The 20,904-nt window shown below is 35.1% G+C and overlaps 1 protein-coding gene and 1 long non-coding RNA gene across 4 annotated transcripts in view; one reads left to right on the top strand and one right to left on the bottom strand.

Moving 5' to 3' along the window:
• LOC309493651 (NACHT, LRR and PYD domains-containing protein 3-like) overlaps positions 1 to 20,904 on the bottom strand; it is a 78,160-nt gene that overhangs the window by 50,695 nt on the left and 6,561 nt on the right. The window contains exons 1-2 of one of the 3 annotated variants that reach the window (XM_082162836.1): positions 4,076 to 4,219; positions 594 to 788 (exon numbers count right to left, since the gene is read on the bottom strand). The exons of 1 other annotated variant lie outside the window; for it this stretch is intronic. In XM_082162836.1, coding sequence (XP_082018962.1) covers positions 594 to 745 — 152 coding nt within the window. In that variant the 5' untranslated portion in view covers positions 746 to 788; positions 4,076 to 4,219. Of the gene's footprint in view, positions 1 to 593; positions 789 to 4,075; positions 4,220 to 16,240; positions 16,813 to 16,892; positions 16,940 to 20,904 lie in introns of those variants that run through there. One more of the 3 variants, XM_082162838.1, reaches the window with a different exon arrangement.
• Positions 11,392 to 14,244, top strand: LOC309493899. Its single transcript, XR_014204067.1, has 3 exons — positions 11,392 to 11,552; positions 12,975 to 13,251; positions 13,480 to 14,244. It is a non-coding gene; the product is annotated as an uncharacterized lncRNA (long non-coding RNA).

Genomic DNA, 20,904 nt, shown 5'->3' with positions numbered 1-20,904 from the left:
ACTCTCCAGCAATGGCCGATGAAGGAGTCAAGGCGAGAGACCTGTTTGTTTCGCGCTTCACGTGATCTCATCTCGCGATAAAAAATGAGAACTAACCTTACTGGTTCAGCATATGTTTTTAAGTTGAGGCGGCAAATACTCTAGTTATGTCAACTTGCAGACTAGTTGAGACAGTGAAAACTTAACATGTTAAGTTGAATTAACAAATTCAGAAACCACAAGTTGTATAAACTTACAAAATTACATTGAAACAACTAAAATGCGGAATCATTTTTTACAGTGTGTATGTGTTGTTACGCATGTTTAAATGGGGTTTTGAGCTCCACTAGCTGGTTTAACAAAATTTTGTCAAATAGCCTACTCAAAGATAATTTTTTAGACACGTCTTAAATTGTAAGCGACTCATCTGTATGGGAAAGTTGAGAAGATCGTTCCTCCAGTGAGGAACAGTGACAGTGAAAATTCGGGAAAGTGATTGTGTGCTTCTCTGTGAAGGTTCAGTATCAGCACTCACCCACTGCAGGCTTCTGGAATACACTGTAAATCACTTTGAATAAAAGCATCTGTTAATGCTGAAATGGCCAGTGTCTCACCTGGGGTCAGAGGTCACTGTTGCATCACTGGATCCAGACGGAAGATTCCTCATGGACTGATCACTCTTCACAGACTCACAGCTGGATCCAGGAGATGGAGGACTCATTTCAGAGGCAGTGTCCTCATCTTGTCTTTCAGTATGGAAACTCATTTTAGTTTTCTCCTACTCTCATTTCTCAAAACAGATGTCAGACCTTTTGTGAAGAAACACAGTTATTTTTAAATAGTTTTCTGTAGTACGATATTACAATACAGCTACATCAAAGTACACCTTAATTATTTTTAGAACGTTGACTTTCCCCAAATTATAATGAACACATACAAATATATCTCATTGTAAAATAAAAAATATGGTAATTTAAAGGTTCTTTAGGAATATTTGTTATTTTCTAAATGTGTCAATAGGTTTAAACCTTGTACAGAACATTTTAATGCCCCTTTAACCCTTTAATGAACCTTTAACAGAACATGCATGTCCAACTCTGTTCAATAAAAGACACTTCTATCCTTTTCTTCACCAAGCAAGTAAACAACAGAACATTTTAATTATTAGGGTTTTGGATAAACATGCCCAGTCACAAAAACATTAAAGCCATATGCTGTGATTTCAAATTTCCTTATACCGTTGTGAAAGGCACTGTCCATTCATAACAGATTATTTTGCCATCATAAACATAATTGCTTTTACTTAAACAAATAGAATTTTAACTTAATTGTGTATTTCAGACTGACACGGTCATATGACAAAACAATCATCTGCAGAGACAAACTAACATTTAATCACACCAGTGTGTGTGTGTGTGTGTGTGTGTGTGTGTGTGTGTGTGTGTGTGTGTGTGTGTAATAGTAACTGTACAGTTTGAAATGTAATAACTTACATTTATTTTAAGAACATAATTTACAGCAGTCTTTAGTACTTTTAGCAGTCTAATACTAGTGATATTGCAAAAGCGGTGCTGAATACTGCATCCAGAATGTGTCGAATTTACCAGTTTACCAGTGATTGTTGATTCTGTTGCATAGAATATATATATATATATATATATATATATATATATATATATATATATATATATATATATATATATATATATATATATATATGCGTATATGGGTGTTTCTGCAACTACGGGCACTTTTGACTATCCCAATTTTAAAAAGATCAACCTCTATGAATTTAAATTTTAACCATCACAGTCTGTAATACATATAAAGATTTACACAAAATAGAATGTAGTCGTTAAGATTTTAATCTGGAACATGTTTATTTTTTATGTTTTTCAGGTCATCTTCTTAAAAAGTGTCCTTACCGCAATGTTACAATAACATTCATTTTATACATTTTTCTTTAGTAATTTCTATAATTTTTTTTACATATTTAAATAGCTTTTTCAAATTTGATGCAGTTTTGTAAATACTGATATAAAAAAATAATATACAAAATAGGGAATTTCATGTTTTTTTCTATGCCATGTAAAAAATTTACAGTAACCTTAGATGTCAATTGTTTCCATACACACAAAAGATAACATAATTAACTTTTTATGACAGATGTTGCAATTTCAATGTGTTAATCATCTCAACTTAAGTGTAAAAATATTTTTTTTGCAAATCAAAATGTGGAAAAAATGAAAATAGAGGAGTGCTGCGGTAATGACATCTTGAGTCGGTAAGGACAAAATTTTATTTTTAATGTAAAAAATGGCATGTTTATATATATATACTAATAAATATACAAATATATACTTCAGTACTAATAATATACTGAATATTTGTCATTTAATATACAGTACACCTTGAATTTGTCTCTACCGCAACACAAGGTCTTTACCGCAACACCTAAATTTGCTGCGGTAAAGACATGTTGCGGAAATTACATTTTTGCTAATATTTTAGCTAATTGGCAGCTATCAAGGCCTACCACATTAGTTTTGAATCTTAACATCTTAATATACATGAATTCAACAGTAAAATACATTTATTTTTAAAATGTAGTTATACATACACAATTATTAAGCTGAATGGTAAGGACGCACAATAAATACTAGAGCAGAAAAGATGATGTTTACCTGTAATGATTCCTGTCTTGTGTTTCCCTCGTCTTGTGTGGACTTTAGTTATTTCCTGTTCTGTGTCATGTCTTGTAGTCCTTTGTAGTTTTTCTAGTTTATTAGTATCCCCAGGTGTTTCTAATTAGCCACACCCCCTTGTTATCTTGTTTAGCTTGTTGGTCCCTGTGTATTTATAGCCCTTGTGTTTCACTTGTTACTTTGTCAGTTGTTGTACATGTATGGGTGCTTCTAGTTCGGTCCTTCTTGTGGTTTTGTTTCTTTGTCCTTTGTGTTCTTTATTATTTGTACTACGTGTTTCTTCATTAAAACCCTGCTAATAGATCCTTGCTTCCGCATGCTTTCTCCGGCACACAACATTACCTTATTTTTTTGTTATCTTGTGAGTGAGGTAGTGTGGTGGCCCAGTCTGTCAGCAATGTGCTCAAGTGATAGTTTCTGTTTCCATAGAAACTAGACTTGTTTGTGTTCGATAAAATTTTTCATTGTTGTGGTAAGGACTCAAAAGTGTGGGACAGGCACATTTAGTTAAAAAAAATCATAAAAATGATCAGTAAATAATACAAAGAATTTTAAGATTCTGTAAATGAATCTGTATATTAAACAATTCCATTTGAAATAATGTCATATTGTAAAAGAATGAGCTAATTTTAAGTATCTCAACATTGAAACCACGGGTGTGGGACATGAGCAAAAATGGTGTTTGGACCTATAAATGCTTCATAATTTTACATTAAATCATATTATTTATTCATAATTATTTATGTCAAGGTGTGTATTGACACTACGTTTATATTTATGAAACATCAAATGACAAATTTTTACATAAATCTAAAATTTCACTCCTGGGACTTAAAAGTGCCCGTAGTTGCAGAAACACCCACATATGCGTATATAAGTGCGTCATGACAAGCACGCCTCATTTACTTGTATTTGTGCAACATAAACAACATTCACTGGTTCATTACATGTGAACATATATACAGCAATAACATGATTAATGTTGCCTCTAATTTGATCATTCACACAATAATGCATTTGTATAAAATAATCCTGATGGAGAAATATCTTCAAATTCAAAATGTTTGTTTTGCTGTTACCTGATCTAGAAATATCCGAATATAGGATATTCTATATATATATCTAATATATCTAATATCTAATATATATATATAATTTTAATGATTATATAATATTATATAAAACAAACTATTATTATAACTATATAATAATATCCCTAGTATATAGGTTAAATCGCAGGATATCAGAAGTAATTTATATGTCGTCAATGTTTCCGCCATTTTGGTTAGATTCTAATGTCGAAATATAATGATTTGTGTTTTAAATCCCATGTAAAGAAGAACAAATTGGTATATCACTGCATGGTAACATGAAGTACATTCGGAACTTACCACACAATATGCAACCCTTTAAATATCCACACAGTTAACAGGTTTAAAGCCTCGGAATGGCGTCTCTTCTCTTCCGTCTCTTTTACTTTCGTTTCTACTGTGTGTTTCTACCTGGTGAAGGTGTGTCTTGTTTACCTGTAACTCCACACTCGTATGAATAACAAACTCACTCCCTCTAGTGGCGCAAAAGAGTCATTGCAGATTCAACAGGACTGTAATCTGATACCTGTGTGTGTGTGTGTGTGTGTGTGTGTGTGTGTGTGTGTGTGTGTGTGTGTGTGTGTGTGTGTGTGTGTGTTTGGGGATGGCTGACTTGAATAAAACCTTTATTTTGATGATAGCACAATAAGCATTTTTAGGTTACCTGGGGCCTGTTTCAGAAAGTAGGTTCAACCAACTCTGAGTTAAAACTTGAACTCTGAGTTGACTTACCCTGAGATGGGAAACTCTTGAGTTTTCGGTTACATATATCAGCTGAAATGAGCTGAAAGAACAGCAGGAGGACGGTCCCTCAACTTCTGTTGCACAGATGATTTTCAGTAAATGCCACAGTTTAATTCTGTAGAATTTGTTTAGAACTACATTATGTAACTCTAATCGACTACTGTATTTTCAGTTACCAGTTAAGGAGTTATATAGACTTCAACTTATTACATAAAAAAAAATAAAAATAAAAAAAACAGCAGTAAAAACAGCAATGAATAAATGTACTGAAAGAATGAATGAGGTGTTTAAACACCGCTTCCTCTTTAAAAAGGGGGAGGAGAGCTAAATAAACTCTGGGTTTACTGAAGAAAACCTGCTCCCGACCAGGTTAGGTTACCATGGTAACTGACTCTGACTATAAGTTACCTCTCTTTCAGAAATGGGCTTGACTTACTCTGCTTTCTCAGGTTTAACATACCTCCCATTCTGAAACAGAAAACCCAGAGTTTCCCTCATTTCAGGGTTAACATACTCAGAGTTATCACTTAACCTCCTCTCTGAAATGAAATGGCCTCTGATTCTTGATGTTAGTTTGTGTGTGTGTGTCTCTAAGTTTTCTTTTCTCCCAATGTATTTAGAAATTAAAATAAGTATTGATGGTAAAAGTATATTAATAACAAGTGACCTCTTTTGGTTAGTAATGGCATTTGTCAAACATTTGTCTTTATGATGATGAAATATATATATCCTGATCATCTTTGTTTATGGTTTCCTTTGCAACAAATTATGTGTTTCGGTAAACACTGTTACAAAGACAACAACTAACATAAAAAATATAAAGCGTCAAAATGGCCAACTAAAAGAAACACTGATCACCATAATGGTGACAAACATTTTCAATAAAACATCAACATCTAAAACTCTGTTAATTCTCAAAAAGATCTTCTGTAGAGGAATGACAGAAATAAGGCCAAACTGGTTTGTAATAAGAGAGATTTCATGTCTTTTCAGTTGATTTCATCTAAAGCTGTGTCTGGATGTCAGTTGTAGTTCTTTTGTTTCTCTTTTCTTCAGTGATTCTGCTTGTTATCATCAGGTGTCTTCAATAATCAAACAATCATCACTCAATTAATCACTAATTAACTCTAACACTGCATCAGTGTTACTTTTAACACCCTGCTGGTAGTTCCCATATGAACACCGCTCTATGTTAATTTACTGTGCAGGAATGATTTAGTACTCACAGTAAGGGCAGACGTCCTTCATCTAGTCCCACACTTGGTACTTCAAGTTGCCCAGATATGTATTATTTAATATAATTATTATAATATTTTATATATTATTTAATATTATTTAATATTTATTTATTTATTTTTATATGTTCCAGATAGGAACATCAGTACGAGCTTCTGCATCTGGAAGTGTGTATTTTGCTCTTAAAAAAACAAACCTCATAATCACTTTTGAATTTTACTCAATTGAATTTTTTTTTAGCTCATGAATAATTAGAAAGTAAAGTAGTAAAGTGAAAATTAAAAATACCTGTTCATAATGTCGTAATAATTCTGAAAATAATTTTCATCTGAATTTGATCTGATTTCTCCGCCATACTGTTTTTTTTTAATTCAGGACGAATTCTAGCTTTGTTGAAGAGCTACAAAGCTACAAAGCGATTGCCCTAGTGTTTTTCACCTCACTGCACCTGCGCAAAAACAGAAATTAAACCATGGTGACAATATACAAGTATAATATACTATTTATTACAGTTTATTTTGACGTTTCAGCTCAGAGAAATGGACATACGACCAAGGCAGTGCGTTTCTTCTCGTAAAGTATGTTTCTTCTGAAATAGACACACAGTTCTGGGTTTGGAGGGATTTTATTTCATATGTATAGTGTGAGCAGTCAAGTCACAGCTCAACGATTGGACTGTATAGTGTGAGCACATCAATTGTGATCTTTGTCTTTATATTGCATTTGATTTACTGTACTTAACAAAAACATTGCTGAAATCGCATCTGACCCTTAAAAGCACTTTGGTGGTCAACTAGATTTAGTCACATAGATTCAGTAATTTGAAATTTCATTAAAAAAAAAGAGGTTTTCAACCCTGATCCTGTCCTGAAGAGTTTAGTTCCAACCCTAATCAAACACACCTAAAGCAGCTAATCAAGCTCTACTAGATCGCTTGAAAATGCACGGGCAAGTGAGTTGAAGCAGGTTGGAAATAAACTTTCAAGGCAATAAAGCTGTGTAAGAGCTCAGTGTGGAGTGAATTCCAAGATTTACCACAGTGTGTGTGTGTGTGTGTGTGTGTGTGTGTGTGTGTGTGTGTGTGTGTGTGTGTGTGTGTGTGTGTGTGTGTGTGTGTGTGTGTGTGTGTGTGTGTGTGTATGTGAACCGACCTTCAGGAAGGTGATGTCATCCTCCTCAAAACGTTCTTCCAGTTCCCTGACTCTGTCGGAGAGAGACTGTATTCCTCCTTGAATTCTTCTTTCCAGATTTGCTTCCTTTTCATTCTCTTCTTCATTTAGAGCTGATATCCTGCTCTCCTCCTCCTTTTTTTTTTCTCAAACTCCATCCTGATACTCCTCTCTGTCATATGAGTAGGAGACTGTGGGGATAGCATGTGCGACAACCTTATCATCCACACAATTCTCACAAGAGGAATAAATAGATATCAAGCTGTACTCTGTGACCTTGGTACAAATCTGTCAGATTTGTCCTCACAAAATCTGCTTTATGAGAGCTTTAAAGTTGTCAAAAACTGCACTTATGTTAGAAGGGTTTTACAAAAAAGGCTATAATAATAAAAAAAAAAAACAAAGGCCATTTTCTTATTAGAAAGTGAGACGGTGAGTTTAAGCGCTCAGAGATTGGGACACCAGGTCACAGGCTGGTGTAGTACCGAAAGCCATCAGAGGCAGACGGTGGGTAAACACTACACTCCATTAGGGTTCCAGGTAGGGTTGCAAACTTCAGAAAAGAAAAATGCGGACAATCGTGGTTCTTTACAGGAAAATAAGGGACACTCAAAATATTTGTACTGTATCACACAGTATATGTCATTTCAGGTTCCTATGTGTTTAAGATTTTCTCAGACATAAACACATTTGTTTTACTTAACCTATTTATGTACAATTTAACGTTAATTCTAAAACGAATTTTAAGGTCACACAAAAAAGTCACATTACACACAAACCATAGTTCAAAATAATAGCATTTATCTGAAATAGAAAGCTTTTGTAACATTATACACTACATTTTAAAGAAATTAAAGAAAGTAATAGCATACTTTTATTCAGCAAGGATGCATTAAAGTAATCAAAAGTGACAGTAATACATTTATAATGTTACAAAAGCTTTTTTATTTTATTTTGGATAAGTCTACTTTGAACCTTCTATTCATCAAAGAATCCTGACTTAAAAAAAAAAAAACATTAATAATAATCATTAAGAAATGTTTCTTGGGCAGCAAATCACATCAGCATATTATTCCCTCTGGAAGATTTCATGTTTTCTTGCGTGGCTGGATGTTGGACAATAATCACGTTGTTTGAATTCACCAAAACTGATAGGCCGAAACAGAAAAACCCGGCCGGACAGTGAAAGGGATTATCCGTTAGCGTGAGTCCGGATCGAACCAGGAGCGACCAGACAGCAGAGGATTCTGTTCGCAAATCAAACAATAATTTGTCCCAAATGAATAATTAATTCTCTATTTTAGAGGTTATTCGTATGATCTGATGCGCGTGAGTGTGGGCTGTGATTGGATGATGACAGGTGCCGTGATCATTCTCAAGTGTGGTGTTGCTGTTGTATCAGTCAGTGGTTAGATCAGCGTACAAATCTATTTAATCGAGACAAGGGAGGTCCCGTACGGGACAAATAAATTAGGCCCAAAATACAGTTGGCAACCCTAGTTGGAGGTATCTGTGGTGGTGTGGCCAAGAACAGGCATGACAGGTAGTGTACAGATGAGAAGATTTATTTCTTCCAAAAATTATATACAGGGGCAGATGTAATGAAAATAATTTCCAAAATAAAGTCCATATAAAAATCAAAGACTTAAGATGGAAGTTAAACTGAAACTAACAAAAATTAGCTTAGAAAATAAATACATTTCCCCTGTTAACAAAATAACAACAAAACAAAAACCACTAAGGTCAGCAGATCATGATGTTACTATGGCTGGGCAAATCTGACTCCACTCTTCTTCTTCTTCTTCTTCTTCTTCTTCTTCTTCTTCTTTTGGAGTTTTATGGTGGTTGGCCACAAAAGGTGCATTTACCGCCACCAACTGGACAGGAGTGTGAAGCGTTAACCGAGTGAAGCAAATAATCAAATAATTCTGATTAAAAAAATTATATATTAAACTATATTCTGTTAACCAATCCTGTTTCCCTTAGATACCTCATTAAAGCACTATAAACCCTTGTCTCTTTCTGTGCATTTTGAAATATGCTATTTACTGACAATGTATTAATACCTACGTAGCTTAATAATTCTGTAAAATGTATTCTTTCTCTGTTGTATTCTGTGCAATGAATCAACACATGTTCCGACTCCCCTCTGATATTCACCACTGCTAGATATACTCCTTTAGCCTCTACCAAGCAAAAATAAAGGTAAATATCAAATAAAACTTTCCCCAATTAACAATAATATTTACAACAAAATACCCACTGTATCGTACCTAACATATTACAATCAAATAATTTAAGCACAATACAAAAACTACTCCAAACAAACAAACCAAAACTGAAACTGAATGAAATGAAATAAAAGATCCCCCTCCGATCAGATCATGATGGTACAGTCCAACTTCCTCTGGAACAGCATAAGTCTGGAGGCTGGATCCCCACCTCTCCCTGTGTTTGCTGAACACACGTTCACTCCATGGACCAGAGGTATCTAGGACTCAGAGTTAAACAGCAAAGAAGAATGTGCACCCTTCTGTACATTCAAACTTTAATAAACTTAACTTGTTAATGTATCCTGTGTTTGTTTCTTATACTAAGGGGATTTAAATAAAGTAACAAACCATGTTAAAATTCAACTTCAAAATAACCAATTTAAATCATGGTAGAGTTAAATTATGTGAGGTCAGCTACGCACCCGTCACAGCATCAAAAGCCATCATACATCTTTTTGTCCAGTGATCTTGTTTTTCCTGAATGTCTTTTCACGTGTCAGTGGGCGGAGCCAAAGAGGCGATGATGATGAAGTAGGCGTTGAACTGATTCTGTAGAGGCAGTCTTGTTTTTCTTGTAATATTGGGGACTTTTTTTTTAGACTAACAAGGTTTCCTGAATCTTGTAGTATGTTTTGTAGAACAATGACCTCTTACATGTGAAATGATCAGATAAAATGTATGTAAATAACCCTTTAAAACAGTTGGACATTTTTTCTCTAGTGCTCTATTTTTCAATTTAATATAGGCATCTATACACATCAATTTCTATGAATATTGTTACTTTATATAGCAGTTATATTTTTATTTCTACCTTTTTTCATTAAACTCTGTGGACACAAGAACCAAGTTAAACCAAGACATACTTGCCGAATAATTATTCCAGTGTACTGTATGTCTAACCAGTCAGCCTACAGTCCTCAGTTGGGTTTAACTTGAAATGCTAGCTGAAGTTTTGTAAAGTAAACATCTGCGGAATTTGTTTAATTATGTTGATCCTAAACACCTTAAACCTTAATGTACCTGCAGATTTTGCTATCCTGTGACGTGTCGTTCTGTAATGACCCTTTCAGCTGAACGAAGGGCATCTTTCAGCTTACCCTTTAAAGATAAACACAAATATTACACATACACATGTATATTGCACACAAAGATAAATGCATCGGTTTATACCTATTTGTAACTTCCTTGGCAATAAACTGGGCTGCCATACCCATGCATTTAATAATTACATAAATAGAGCAAAATGTATCGCCTTGTGTTGTCGTACAGCCTGTTGTAGCGGCTGTGTTTCGTGCCATTCATGTTCATTGTCCTTACACTTTGAACATATAGCCTTATCATCCGTTTGACAGAACAGCTCAATTTTCTCTCCGTGTATCTGACAAACATGTTCTCTATCCCTCTCCTTCCTCGTGTTGTTCTCTCTCAGGTAAGACTCACAGGTGTTCCTCAGGCTCAGATTGGACACCGGTTGCTGAGGTGAAAGCTGTCGACAGACGGGACAGTTTCTGGATCTGCTCGAGGTCCAGTGATCATTAATGCACTGACGACAGAAACTGTGACCACAGCTCAATAACACAGGGTCAGTGAAGAGCTCAGTGCACACGGGACACGACAGGTCGCCCAACAGAGAGGCAGCCATGAAGACAGAGACAGAAGACGAAGATTAAATTATTCCCTAAGATAAAAAAAAAAAAGAGAGAGAGAGACTGAGAGGTTGAAAACTGAGAGAGAAAACAAAGAAGACACAGCAAAGGTCAAGGACTTCCTCATATATGCCCAGCCTCCCATTTTTATGAGAGAGGAGGAGTTAGAGTTAGACAGGTGGATCACGATTAAAATGATAATGGGTTGAAGTAAAAAAAAAAAAAAAAAAAGAAAACATGCACATCCCTGATACAAATGTATCCAGATGATGTTGGAACATAATCATCACCTAGATTCAGTATGCAGTCTTTGTGCGGTGTTGTTCATTTTATATTTTAAGTTTGATTATACAGTATGAGATCCAGCAGTGTCATCATCATCTATGAAGGATTTTAAATGAATAATAAGACACAAACATTTGAACTGCTGTGATATTTAGACACAAAGAGATCACTGTGAGATAAGATTGTTGACTGGGTAGCAATGATGATTGTTTACAGTTTGCTACAAAAATTAGTGCAAAGTGTAATGGGACGTAGGAAAAAGGTGGAGATTTTTTAACCGCTTGAACGCTCAAGCGTGGGCGAGACAGAAAGGAAAAAAAAAAAAGAAGTATTTCTGGAAACACCTTAAGAGAAAGCGAAACACTTCAAAGAAGCACAAGGAAGTGCAGACAGACTCTACACGAAATTTTGTTCAACCAGAGATGTAAGTATAGAATTCATAATTATAATTCACTTTATCAAATGTTTTATATATATATATATATATATATATATATAATATATCGTTTCTTAGAGATGTTGAGAGAATAAGATGACATTCTACGCCTCAGACAAAAAGTTGCCTATTAAATATAGCAAGTCTGCAACAATTAGTCTTACTTTTAACTGTAAATCCTATTTATGGCATTCTTTCGACTCAATATTTTAAACATTCGCCTCTTTAATAATTAATAGACTGAATGTTGCAATATTTGTGCCGTAGTCTTGTTTCTGCGCTCGCAAGGGAGACTTTGATCATGTAGGTCAAAGATGTCGCAACACAGCAAAATCTAATGAGTTAGTCTTACTTAAAACGGATTTCCTTAAAAAAAAAAAAACAGGGAATGTGAAATAGGAATAGTATGTTGTACTGACAAATGTCAAGTTAGTATAGTTCACTTACACAAGAGTTCTAGTGACTAAAAAATAACTGAGAGTACTTGATAGTTTACTTTAAATAAAATTCAATTGTATCTATTGTTGTGTTTTGCATGCTGAATGTTGAAGTCTTTGTGACTCAGGCATGATCAATTATACAATATATTGTCACAAATATAGAGAGATTATATCAACCCAATTAAAAATTTCACAAGGTGTTTGATTGACATAAGTGTTAGCATTACAATCATTATAGGACATGAAGGAAATTAATAAAAGGTTGCTTTTTAAAGGTGACTTAACTTCAGACGAGATCATTAACCATAGTTATTTGATCCTGCTGTTCATTCATTTGTATTTCTTCGATATTTTGACTCAATTTTAAAGTTTCTCTTCACCTGTTGTACACAAACAAGCCTGATGACATAATAAAGAGATACTGAAAGCTGTTTGCTGTAGGCAAATTTTTATATGTGTACAAATTTTCTGTCAAATTTGTGTATTTAAGTAATTTCTCCTCTAGCTCATTCTGATTGGTTAAACCAACCTTATTATTAAGCAGTGGATTCAGTGGATACTTTGACCTTTAATGTACAGTAAATGACTGATAGTAAAAGTGTTGTCACACACTTGATGCATCCAAAAGTATTTTGAACCGAGAAATTATTTTGGTAAAATAATTAAATATAGCCCTTTCACACAACGATCTACTGATCTAAGAGGTCAATGTGTGACATGATCCTCCTTAAACATCTTTTCACTAGTAATTTACAATTCAGAGTTCACCTAACCTCCACTTATAATTCCTGCTCTCCAACTTTCATCTACTTTTCTGAATGGAACAGGTTTTGTGAGTGGAGTGTAACTGCACCGTGAACTATTAACTATTAACAACTATTAACAATAGTTTTGTTTGTTATGTGAACTGCTTTAAAGAGCACAATTAATGAATTATAGTTCCAGAATCAAGACTGTTTTTTTCTCCTAGTGACAGAAAATGGACGCCACTAAAAAACTGATTCTGGACGCTCTTGAGGAGATTGTGAACGCAGATTTTAAGAGGTTCATCTGGCACCTGTGGAACGGTGTAGGATCAGACATCGAGCCTATTCCTCAGGCAAGGCTGGAGAATGCGGATCGCCAGGATGTCGTGGATCGCATGGTACAGAAGTACAGTACTAATGCTGGGACTGTTGCAGTACAAGTGCTGTTGAACATCAACCAAAATGATCTCGCAAAAAAACTTGATTTGAAACTTCAGGAAGGTAAAGGAAAAACTATTAATACTGGTTTATGAGTTAGTGCTGCTCTCTGAAGTATATCGTAGTGATTCCATGCAGACAAAAAATAGTTACATTTGAGATCGGTTAACAAGTCAGATCATTGTTATTTATTATACTCATTGCTTTATGTAATTTTTTTGTTGTTGTTGTTTTGATGGCTGTATTTGCTTGTCTTGTATAAAACAAACAAACTTTTCTCTCTTCTTCAAGCGGGTTCTGGTCGATAAGGAAGAGTTTCTCTCGATCACATGGGACGGTCTGTCTTTGGACGACTGCTCCGCTACTGTGAGGTGCTCAGAGGCTTCTGGGAGATCTATGAGGGTCGTGACTCCATCTTCAGCCCTTCTTCATCTCTAAACAAGGACTTTAAAACATAAACACAGTCTAATCAACAATCTCCCACAATAATATTAAGTCTTGCAGTTAAATTAAAATTCAGTGAGGATAAAGTACAGTCACATCTACCGTATAGAGCCATATATAAATAAAGTCAAGGGAGTCTCCTAACGTGATGCCTGATGAGATCTTATAATTCACAGTTTGATAAAATTGCGTATAATGGGTGACATATTATTGTTTGAGCAGTTACATTTTAATGTTGTTGTTTTTATTTGTTATAATTATTTTCAAAATTCGGTGTTGGATGTTGAAATTAAACACCAGTCATTAATGGTAGAGGATGATGAATGATTATGTTATTTACATTTACTCATTTAGCATGTTATGCTGTGAATGGTTTGTCTGGGGATTGATAAATATAGATAACTGATGGATCATTATTTCTATATATTTGGAGTGTGTGAGTTTCTGGGCAAACAAGAGTGATCAAATTAAATTATATTTGACCTACGGTGTTGATGGAGTAATGATGTATTATCTTTTTATCTAATATTTTTTTTTTCTGCTACTGTGCTGGTATTCTGTGTCTGTATTAGTGTCATAAAGATGATCAGAAAGTTTCTGATGTGACTGAGACTTCATCAGTGAGTGTGTTGATGTCAAACCACATTAAAGGAGATCTGCTTCCCTCTGCTCTCATCTGGATCACCTCCAGACCAGCAGCAGCCAATCAGATCCCCTCCACATTATGTGTGTGTGTGTTGTGTATACTTGTACAGCTTTCTGAGTGAGTTTTAAACCATCTGCATGAGGAAAGTGAGCACCTTTAAAGAGATGTTTTAGAGTGAAAGGATTAGATCATTTACTCACCCTGGTGTTGCTCTAATGTTGTAAGCCCTTCTTTCTTTTTGGAACAACAAAAGTATAATTTTTCAAGTAAATATACTGCTTGCACGTGTCCATATAATGGCAGTGAATAATAGACCATCATCAAGCTTAAAAAAAAATCACAGAATGATCCCATACACATGCGAGAAATAAAGAAAATATATATTTTTTTAATTCCTCAATCTCTGCTCGGTCTGAAGAAGGGATAATTAATTGATAGTTATGATTTGTTCATGACTTTATTTTATTTTATTTACTAATTATAAAAAATAAATATTGACTGAAGCCTCCAGTTCCCCCTGCAGGAGACAATATATAATTACATTACTCTGAACAAGTTTCAAGTTTACTTTATTTATAAAGCACATTTAAAACACAACCTTGGTTGACCATAGTGCTGTACAAGATATATCTAGGTCCATCCCATAGAATTAAAATCGTAAGACATCACTAAAATCACTTTCATAAGACATTAAACGCACAAGAGTACAAATAGGTTTTTAAAAGACTTCTAAACTCCAACACTGTGGATGCTGTTTTGATGTGTAATGGCGATTTGTTCCATAACCTGGGGCCAGCTATTGCAAAGGCTCTGTCGCCCCTGCATTTCAATCTTGATCTGGGTACTCGTAACAGATAATTGGTCTGTGATCTGAGCAGTCTGGCTGTGTTCCATAACCAACTCAGTAAGGTACTGAGGAGCGAGATTGTTTAAAGATTTATACACAAACAACAAGACTTTAAATTCAATATGATACTGAACAGGTAGCCAGTGCAGTGAGCAGACTTGCTATATTTAATCCCGTTTGCGAATGCCTGTAAGCAGACGGGCAGCTGCATTTTGGACCAGTTGAAGCCGGTGGATAGATGAAGCAGGTAGCCCTTGATATAGCGAATTACAGTAATCAATCCGTGATGAAATAAAAGCATGAATTACGATCTCAAAACTGTTCCTGCTTAGGAATGGTTTAACTTTAAACTGACAACTGTATTAATTTGTTTGTTAAATTTTAGTCCACTATCCAATATAAAACCCATATTCTTTGCAGCAAACGAACGATATGAAGTGAGAGAAACCAAGTCAACATTGCTCAGATCACTGTTCTCAGTTGGCCCAAACAGGACTATTTGAGTTTTGTTGTCATTCAAACAAAATCACTGAACAATCATTCATATGAGAATGAGAACATGCAGCTCACATGAACAAGCTACAAACAAACACACTGATGAGTGACATGCTCTGTATGCACACACACACACACACACACACACACACACACACACACACACACACACACACACACACACACACACACATTCTAGTAACTTAAAAAAAGAACTGTAGAGAGTACTTGATAATTTACTTGGATTCAGGATCACATGTTCTGAAAAGAACAGAGAATAGTCACTTATGTTGATAAATTAAGCAGTTTTACAGGAATGAACAAGTCATACTCATAGTAAAGGCAGAAGTCCTTCATCTTTTCAACACTTGATGTATGCAAATAATTTAAACATTGAATAAAACACATCTGAACACACAAGGAGTTTTCATGAAATGTTATTGGATTTATTTTGCTTTGTTACACATTCATGGTTTTCTCAGTCAAGAGTCACAGGCACCTGAAATGACTGGATTAAAGTGCTTAAAATATTTGCCAAAATTTAATTCCAAAACAGTTTAATGGGTCAATGCAACGTTAGGGTTAATTCACATGTTATAAGTTAAGCAATCTTGAACAAGGGTTCTTGTGATGTTTCAGTTGACTCTCACAGCAGGTTGTTAAATTTGACACAGAGACACTGAGTTATAAACTCTAAACCCAGCATAGAGGGGTTCAGTGAATGTGGTGTTGAATGTGTGTAAGTGTGTGAGTGTGTGTGAGTGTGTGTCAGAGACGCTGTAGAAGGACAGAGTGCCAGCAGACATGTCCACATACACTCCTACTCTTTTAGACAAGGGTGATGGGGCAGGTATGGTATTGTTCACATTATTGTGCCAGACAGTGAAAACATTATCAGTGCAGAAGAGACTCCAGGATTTGTCATTGTATCCAAACCAACTGCCATTATTTTCTTTCCTGCTGATTCCTTTATACGTCACTGCTATATCTGCCTTAACTCCAGTCCATTTAACCTCCCAGTAACAGCGTCCAGTCAGACTCTCTCCACACAGAACCTGTTCCCGGAGCTCAAATCTCTCTGGATGATCAGGATACGGCTGTTTCTCTTTCACACATGTTGCCTTTCTGTTCTCCTCAGACAGGATGAGATGAGTGTTTGCTGTGTTTGGATCCAGTGTGAGATCACAGGCATCTGAGGACAACAAGAGAGATTAAAAGTGAAGGACAATTTTAGACTCTGTGCATGTGAGTGTGAAAGAGAAAAAGACCTACATTTTCTCAGTCCTGGAGTGATTCTGAAATTGCCTCCATGATCCAAACTAGAAAGAGACAAATGTACAGCACAAATGATTAATGTTTGATCATCAAAAGTGCAGAAGCAGCAAAGATGGGAAAGGGCCAGATGCAACAATATTAAGCGTTTAATCAATAGTTGAGGACAGAATGCATGTGCACACAAAGTACAAGACAATGTTTCAAGCTCAATGACTGGACAGACTCACTGTACTGGACATTATTCAGTTATTCACACTTCAATCCCTAATTGATAATGCTGCTTTTGAGGAAAGTTCATGAAGAGATAACAGTTCACCGAGTTTGCACTTTGAATTTAATTCAAATGTAACAACTGACAAAATATTGTATACAAATAACTTGTATTTACACTGGCCTGTTTGTTTGAGAACATAGCAAACACTGCATACCATTCACAGTGATGGTGAGTGTCGGCACGCTCTTATAAAATTATGAGTTGAAAACAACACAACCTGTAAAAAGAGATGTGTTAAAAATGACACATGTTGTATCAGTTTTAACACATGTAGTGTAGATTTTAACACATGTTGTGTAGATTTGAACACATGTAGTGTGTGTGCTCAGGGACAACACATGTTGTGTCAAATTTAACACACAACCTGTGTTGATTCTTAACACATCTGTGTTTATAAGGACTACACATTATGTATTACCTTTAACACAACTAATGTGTTATTCCTCTTACACAGAAGTGTGTTGAAACCTTTTACACACTAATGTGTTATAGTTACACAACTTGTGTCAGATATGTGTCACATGTGACTGTAGTCGGTGTGTATTTGCCAGAGTTACTTCCTGTGTTTTTACAACTGAGTGTTTGGATGAAAACTGAAACGTATTGTTAACTTGTGTTTATGGAGTCCAGTGACGTTTAATAAAGAGTTTGTTTGAACATTTGGATGGTTTAGACATCATGAATCTACATAGACAAGCTCTTATTGAGAATTAACAGAGGTTTAGATGTCGATGTTTCATTGAATGTTTTATTTGAAGTCACCAGAATCGTGATTAATGGCTCCTTTATTTGAGCTCTTGACCCTTTACTCTCCTTTTAGTGTTTCTCTGGCTGCTGTTACTGTATTTTAATAAAATACATTTGTTATGGTGAAAGAAAATATGATCAGATGTTTCTTGATGATGTCATAATCAGCAAGTGCTGATGTGATCAAGTTTATGAGTATATGGATGGTGCGCATTTAATTTATTTATGTGCTGCTAGTTATAACAATCTTGTGAAACTACATCATGCTATCCAGCAGTGCAGAATAAAATAAAAAAATGTTTTCTGAAAATTTTAATCTGCATTAATCTGATTAAAATTTTCAGAAAACATTATTTTTTTTTTTTTTAAATGACTATAGTCAAACACAGATCTCAAGAATCAGCGTATGAATCTCAACAATGGTGACAAACTCAAAGCTTCATGCCGCAATGCATGCTGGGAGTCATGGATGAGATTTGTACTATGGTGGCACCCAGCATGCATTGCGGCATGAAGCTTTGAGTTTGTCACCATTGTTGAGATTCATACGCTGATTCTTGATGTCTGTTTGATACCATAGTCTGTAAGGTTCTGTACGAACTGTGTAATAAAAAAATTATTTTAAGCAAATTGCAATATGCTAATTAAAAAAAAAATCTTCTTCTATATATTACACTCACCTTTCAAACATTAAACTCTAGCTGAGCTTAACAATCTTACATGTCCATGATGATAATATTATCATCTGAGCATATTTTTCTAATGATTATTTCTGCTGTTTCAAATGTGTTCAAATAAATACACATTTACAGCAATCAGAGAAAACTAATGTTAAAGAGTCAAGGGTCAAGAGCCCAAATAAAGATGACACTAATCACGATTCTGGTGACTTTAAATGAAACGTTCAATGAATCGTCAACACCAAAACCTGTTAATTCTCAATAAGAGCTTCTGTAGAGTCTGACAGAAATAAAGTCATTCTGGTTATTAATAACATGTGAAAGCAGCATTTGAAAAAGACATTGAAAAAGAGGCATGATGTGATTGGCTGCAAAAAAACACCTGTTAATCTTTAAGTTTTCATGAATTAAGATTTCAGTTATTTATTTGAATGTAATGCTTTATTTATTTTAGAGTATTTCATGGGATACCATATAAAATTTACCTATAATTTTTTTTCATAAACACAAACTGCCCTCCACCAAGTGCTATTCTATCCAGAGTTACATTTTAACACACATTGTGTGCTAAAATCTACACAACATGTGTCAAAATGCTATCTACACAGTCACATGTGTTGTTTTTTGACACATCTCTTTTTGCAGTGCATATTCAAATAACATGTAATCAACATGTATTATATGCCTTATTTAACAAAAAGGTTTTTAACTTAGACTTAAACACAGATAAAGATGGAGCTAGTCTAAAGAAAATGGGCAAGTAATTCCAGAGTCTGGGAGCAGCATCCGAGAAAGCCTTCAGCCTTGACTTGGGGATGAACAAGAGTCTCTGGTTGGAAGAACAGAGTGATCTTGTTGAATGGTGCTCAGTCAGTACGTCAGAAAGGTAAGATGAAGAATCCCTTTAGTGATTTATAAATGAGAAGTAATATTTTCAAATCCACTTTATCTTGCCATGGCAACCAGAGTAAGGAGCGCAGAACTGGAGTGAGATGATCCCGTTTCTGAGCACCCATCAGCAGTCTAGCTGCCGCATTTTTAACAAATTTTAATCGGTACAAAGCTGGGGTGCGTTTCCCGAAAGCATCGTTAGCCAACTATGGTCGCAAGTTCCGTCGTTATCAGCATAGTTCAACGATTTGGTGTTTCCCGAAACCATCGTTCCAACCAACATTCGCAAACAGCATCGCAAACTTGTTTGGTTGGAACGACAGCTCTCGAGCTGTGGTTAGAAGCATAGTTTCTAGTTTACATGAGATGTGGACTGAATAAATCCTAATCTTCAGCAAAATAAGCAAGCTGACATTCAGTACAACCCGTGTTATTTATTTTGAATACATACAAATGTAATTTACGTCTTTTAGTTTGTCGAGATTTAAAGCACTGTTTTTGAAGACTGCGCATGTGCGAACGTCCTCTACTATGTAAGAACGAGCCAAATATTGAGTCTGGTAATAAAGCAAAATAACTGAGAAAAATTAGAAATGGTCTTCAGATGCCATGTCTGTAACTTATATGACAAAATCTAGCGTTAATTCGATCTCAAACAGATTAATTAAAAAAAGTTATTAGTCCACCACGTGCGAGACGTCATAAACCAACGTGGTTGAACGATACTTTGCGACATACGGTTTCGGGAAACAGTCGTGACTAGCTAGTTGATTTCTCCAACGATGCATCGTACTATGGTAGTTAAGAAGCGAGCTATATACTTGTATGGGAAACGCACCCCTGATTGACTAATCCCAACATAAAGCAACATAAGAGATAAAGGCATGAATTACTTTTTCAAAAAAAAAAAAAAAAAAGGAATGTCTTTATTTTCGATAAAAGTCGGAGCTGAAAAAAGCATGATTTCACCACTGAATTTATCTGCCTATCTAATTTCAGAGATTCATCAAACACAAAGCCCAGATTTTTCACCCATGGCTTCACACAAGTTTGGGAGTATTAAAAGATCTGAAGGTCCATTATAAATCAGAAAATTTAAATACAACCAGGCCTTTACATCTGACAAACAGGCCTTATGAATATCCAAACCATCCAAATTTTGCTTTAAGGCCAGATAACATTGGGTGTCATCAGCATGAAAATGGAATGATTTATTTTAAGTTTTGAAGAAGCACCCATGAGAAAATTTTGATTCCTCTGAAATATTATTCTTCATATTGATCATATTCCTATCAAATATAAATACTAGGTTTCGTTTAGTTTAGCTACTTACATCTTATCTCACACTTTATGATCATTAACTGAAGGGGCTGTCCAGTCATGCTGAAATTCATGCTCAATGGCTTCAGTGAACATA

Source organism: Leuciscus leuciscus (assembly GCF_965113295.1).
Source record: "Leuciscus leuciscus genome assembly, chromosome: 3".
Taxonomy (NCBI): Eukaryota; Metazoa; Chordata; class Actinopteri; order Cypriniformes; family Leuciscidae; genus Leuciscus; species Leuciscus leuciscus.
Note: the sequence above shows the minus strand (reverse complement) of the source record. Positions and strands in the feature narration are given on the sequence as shown.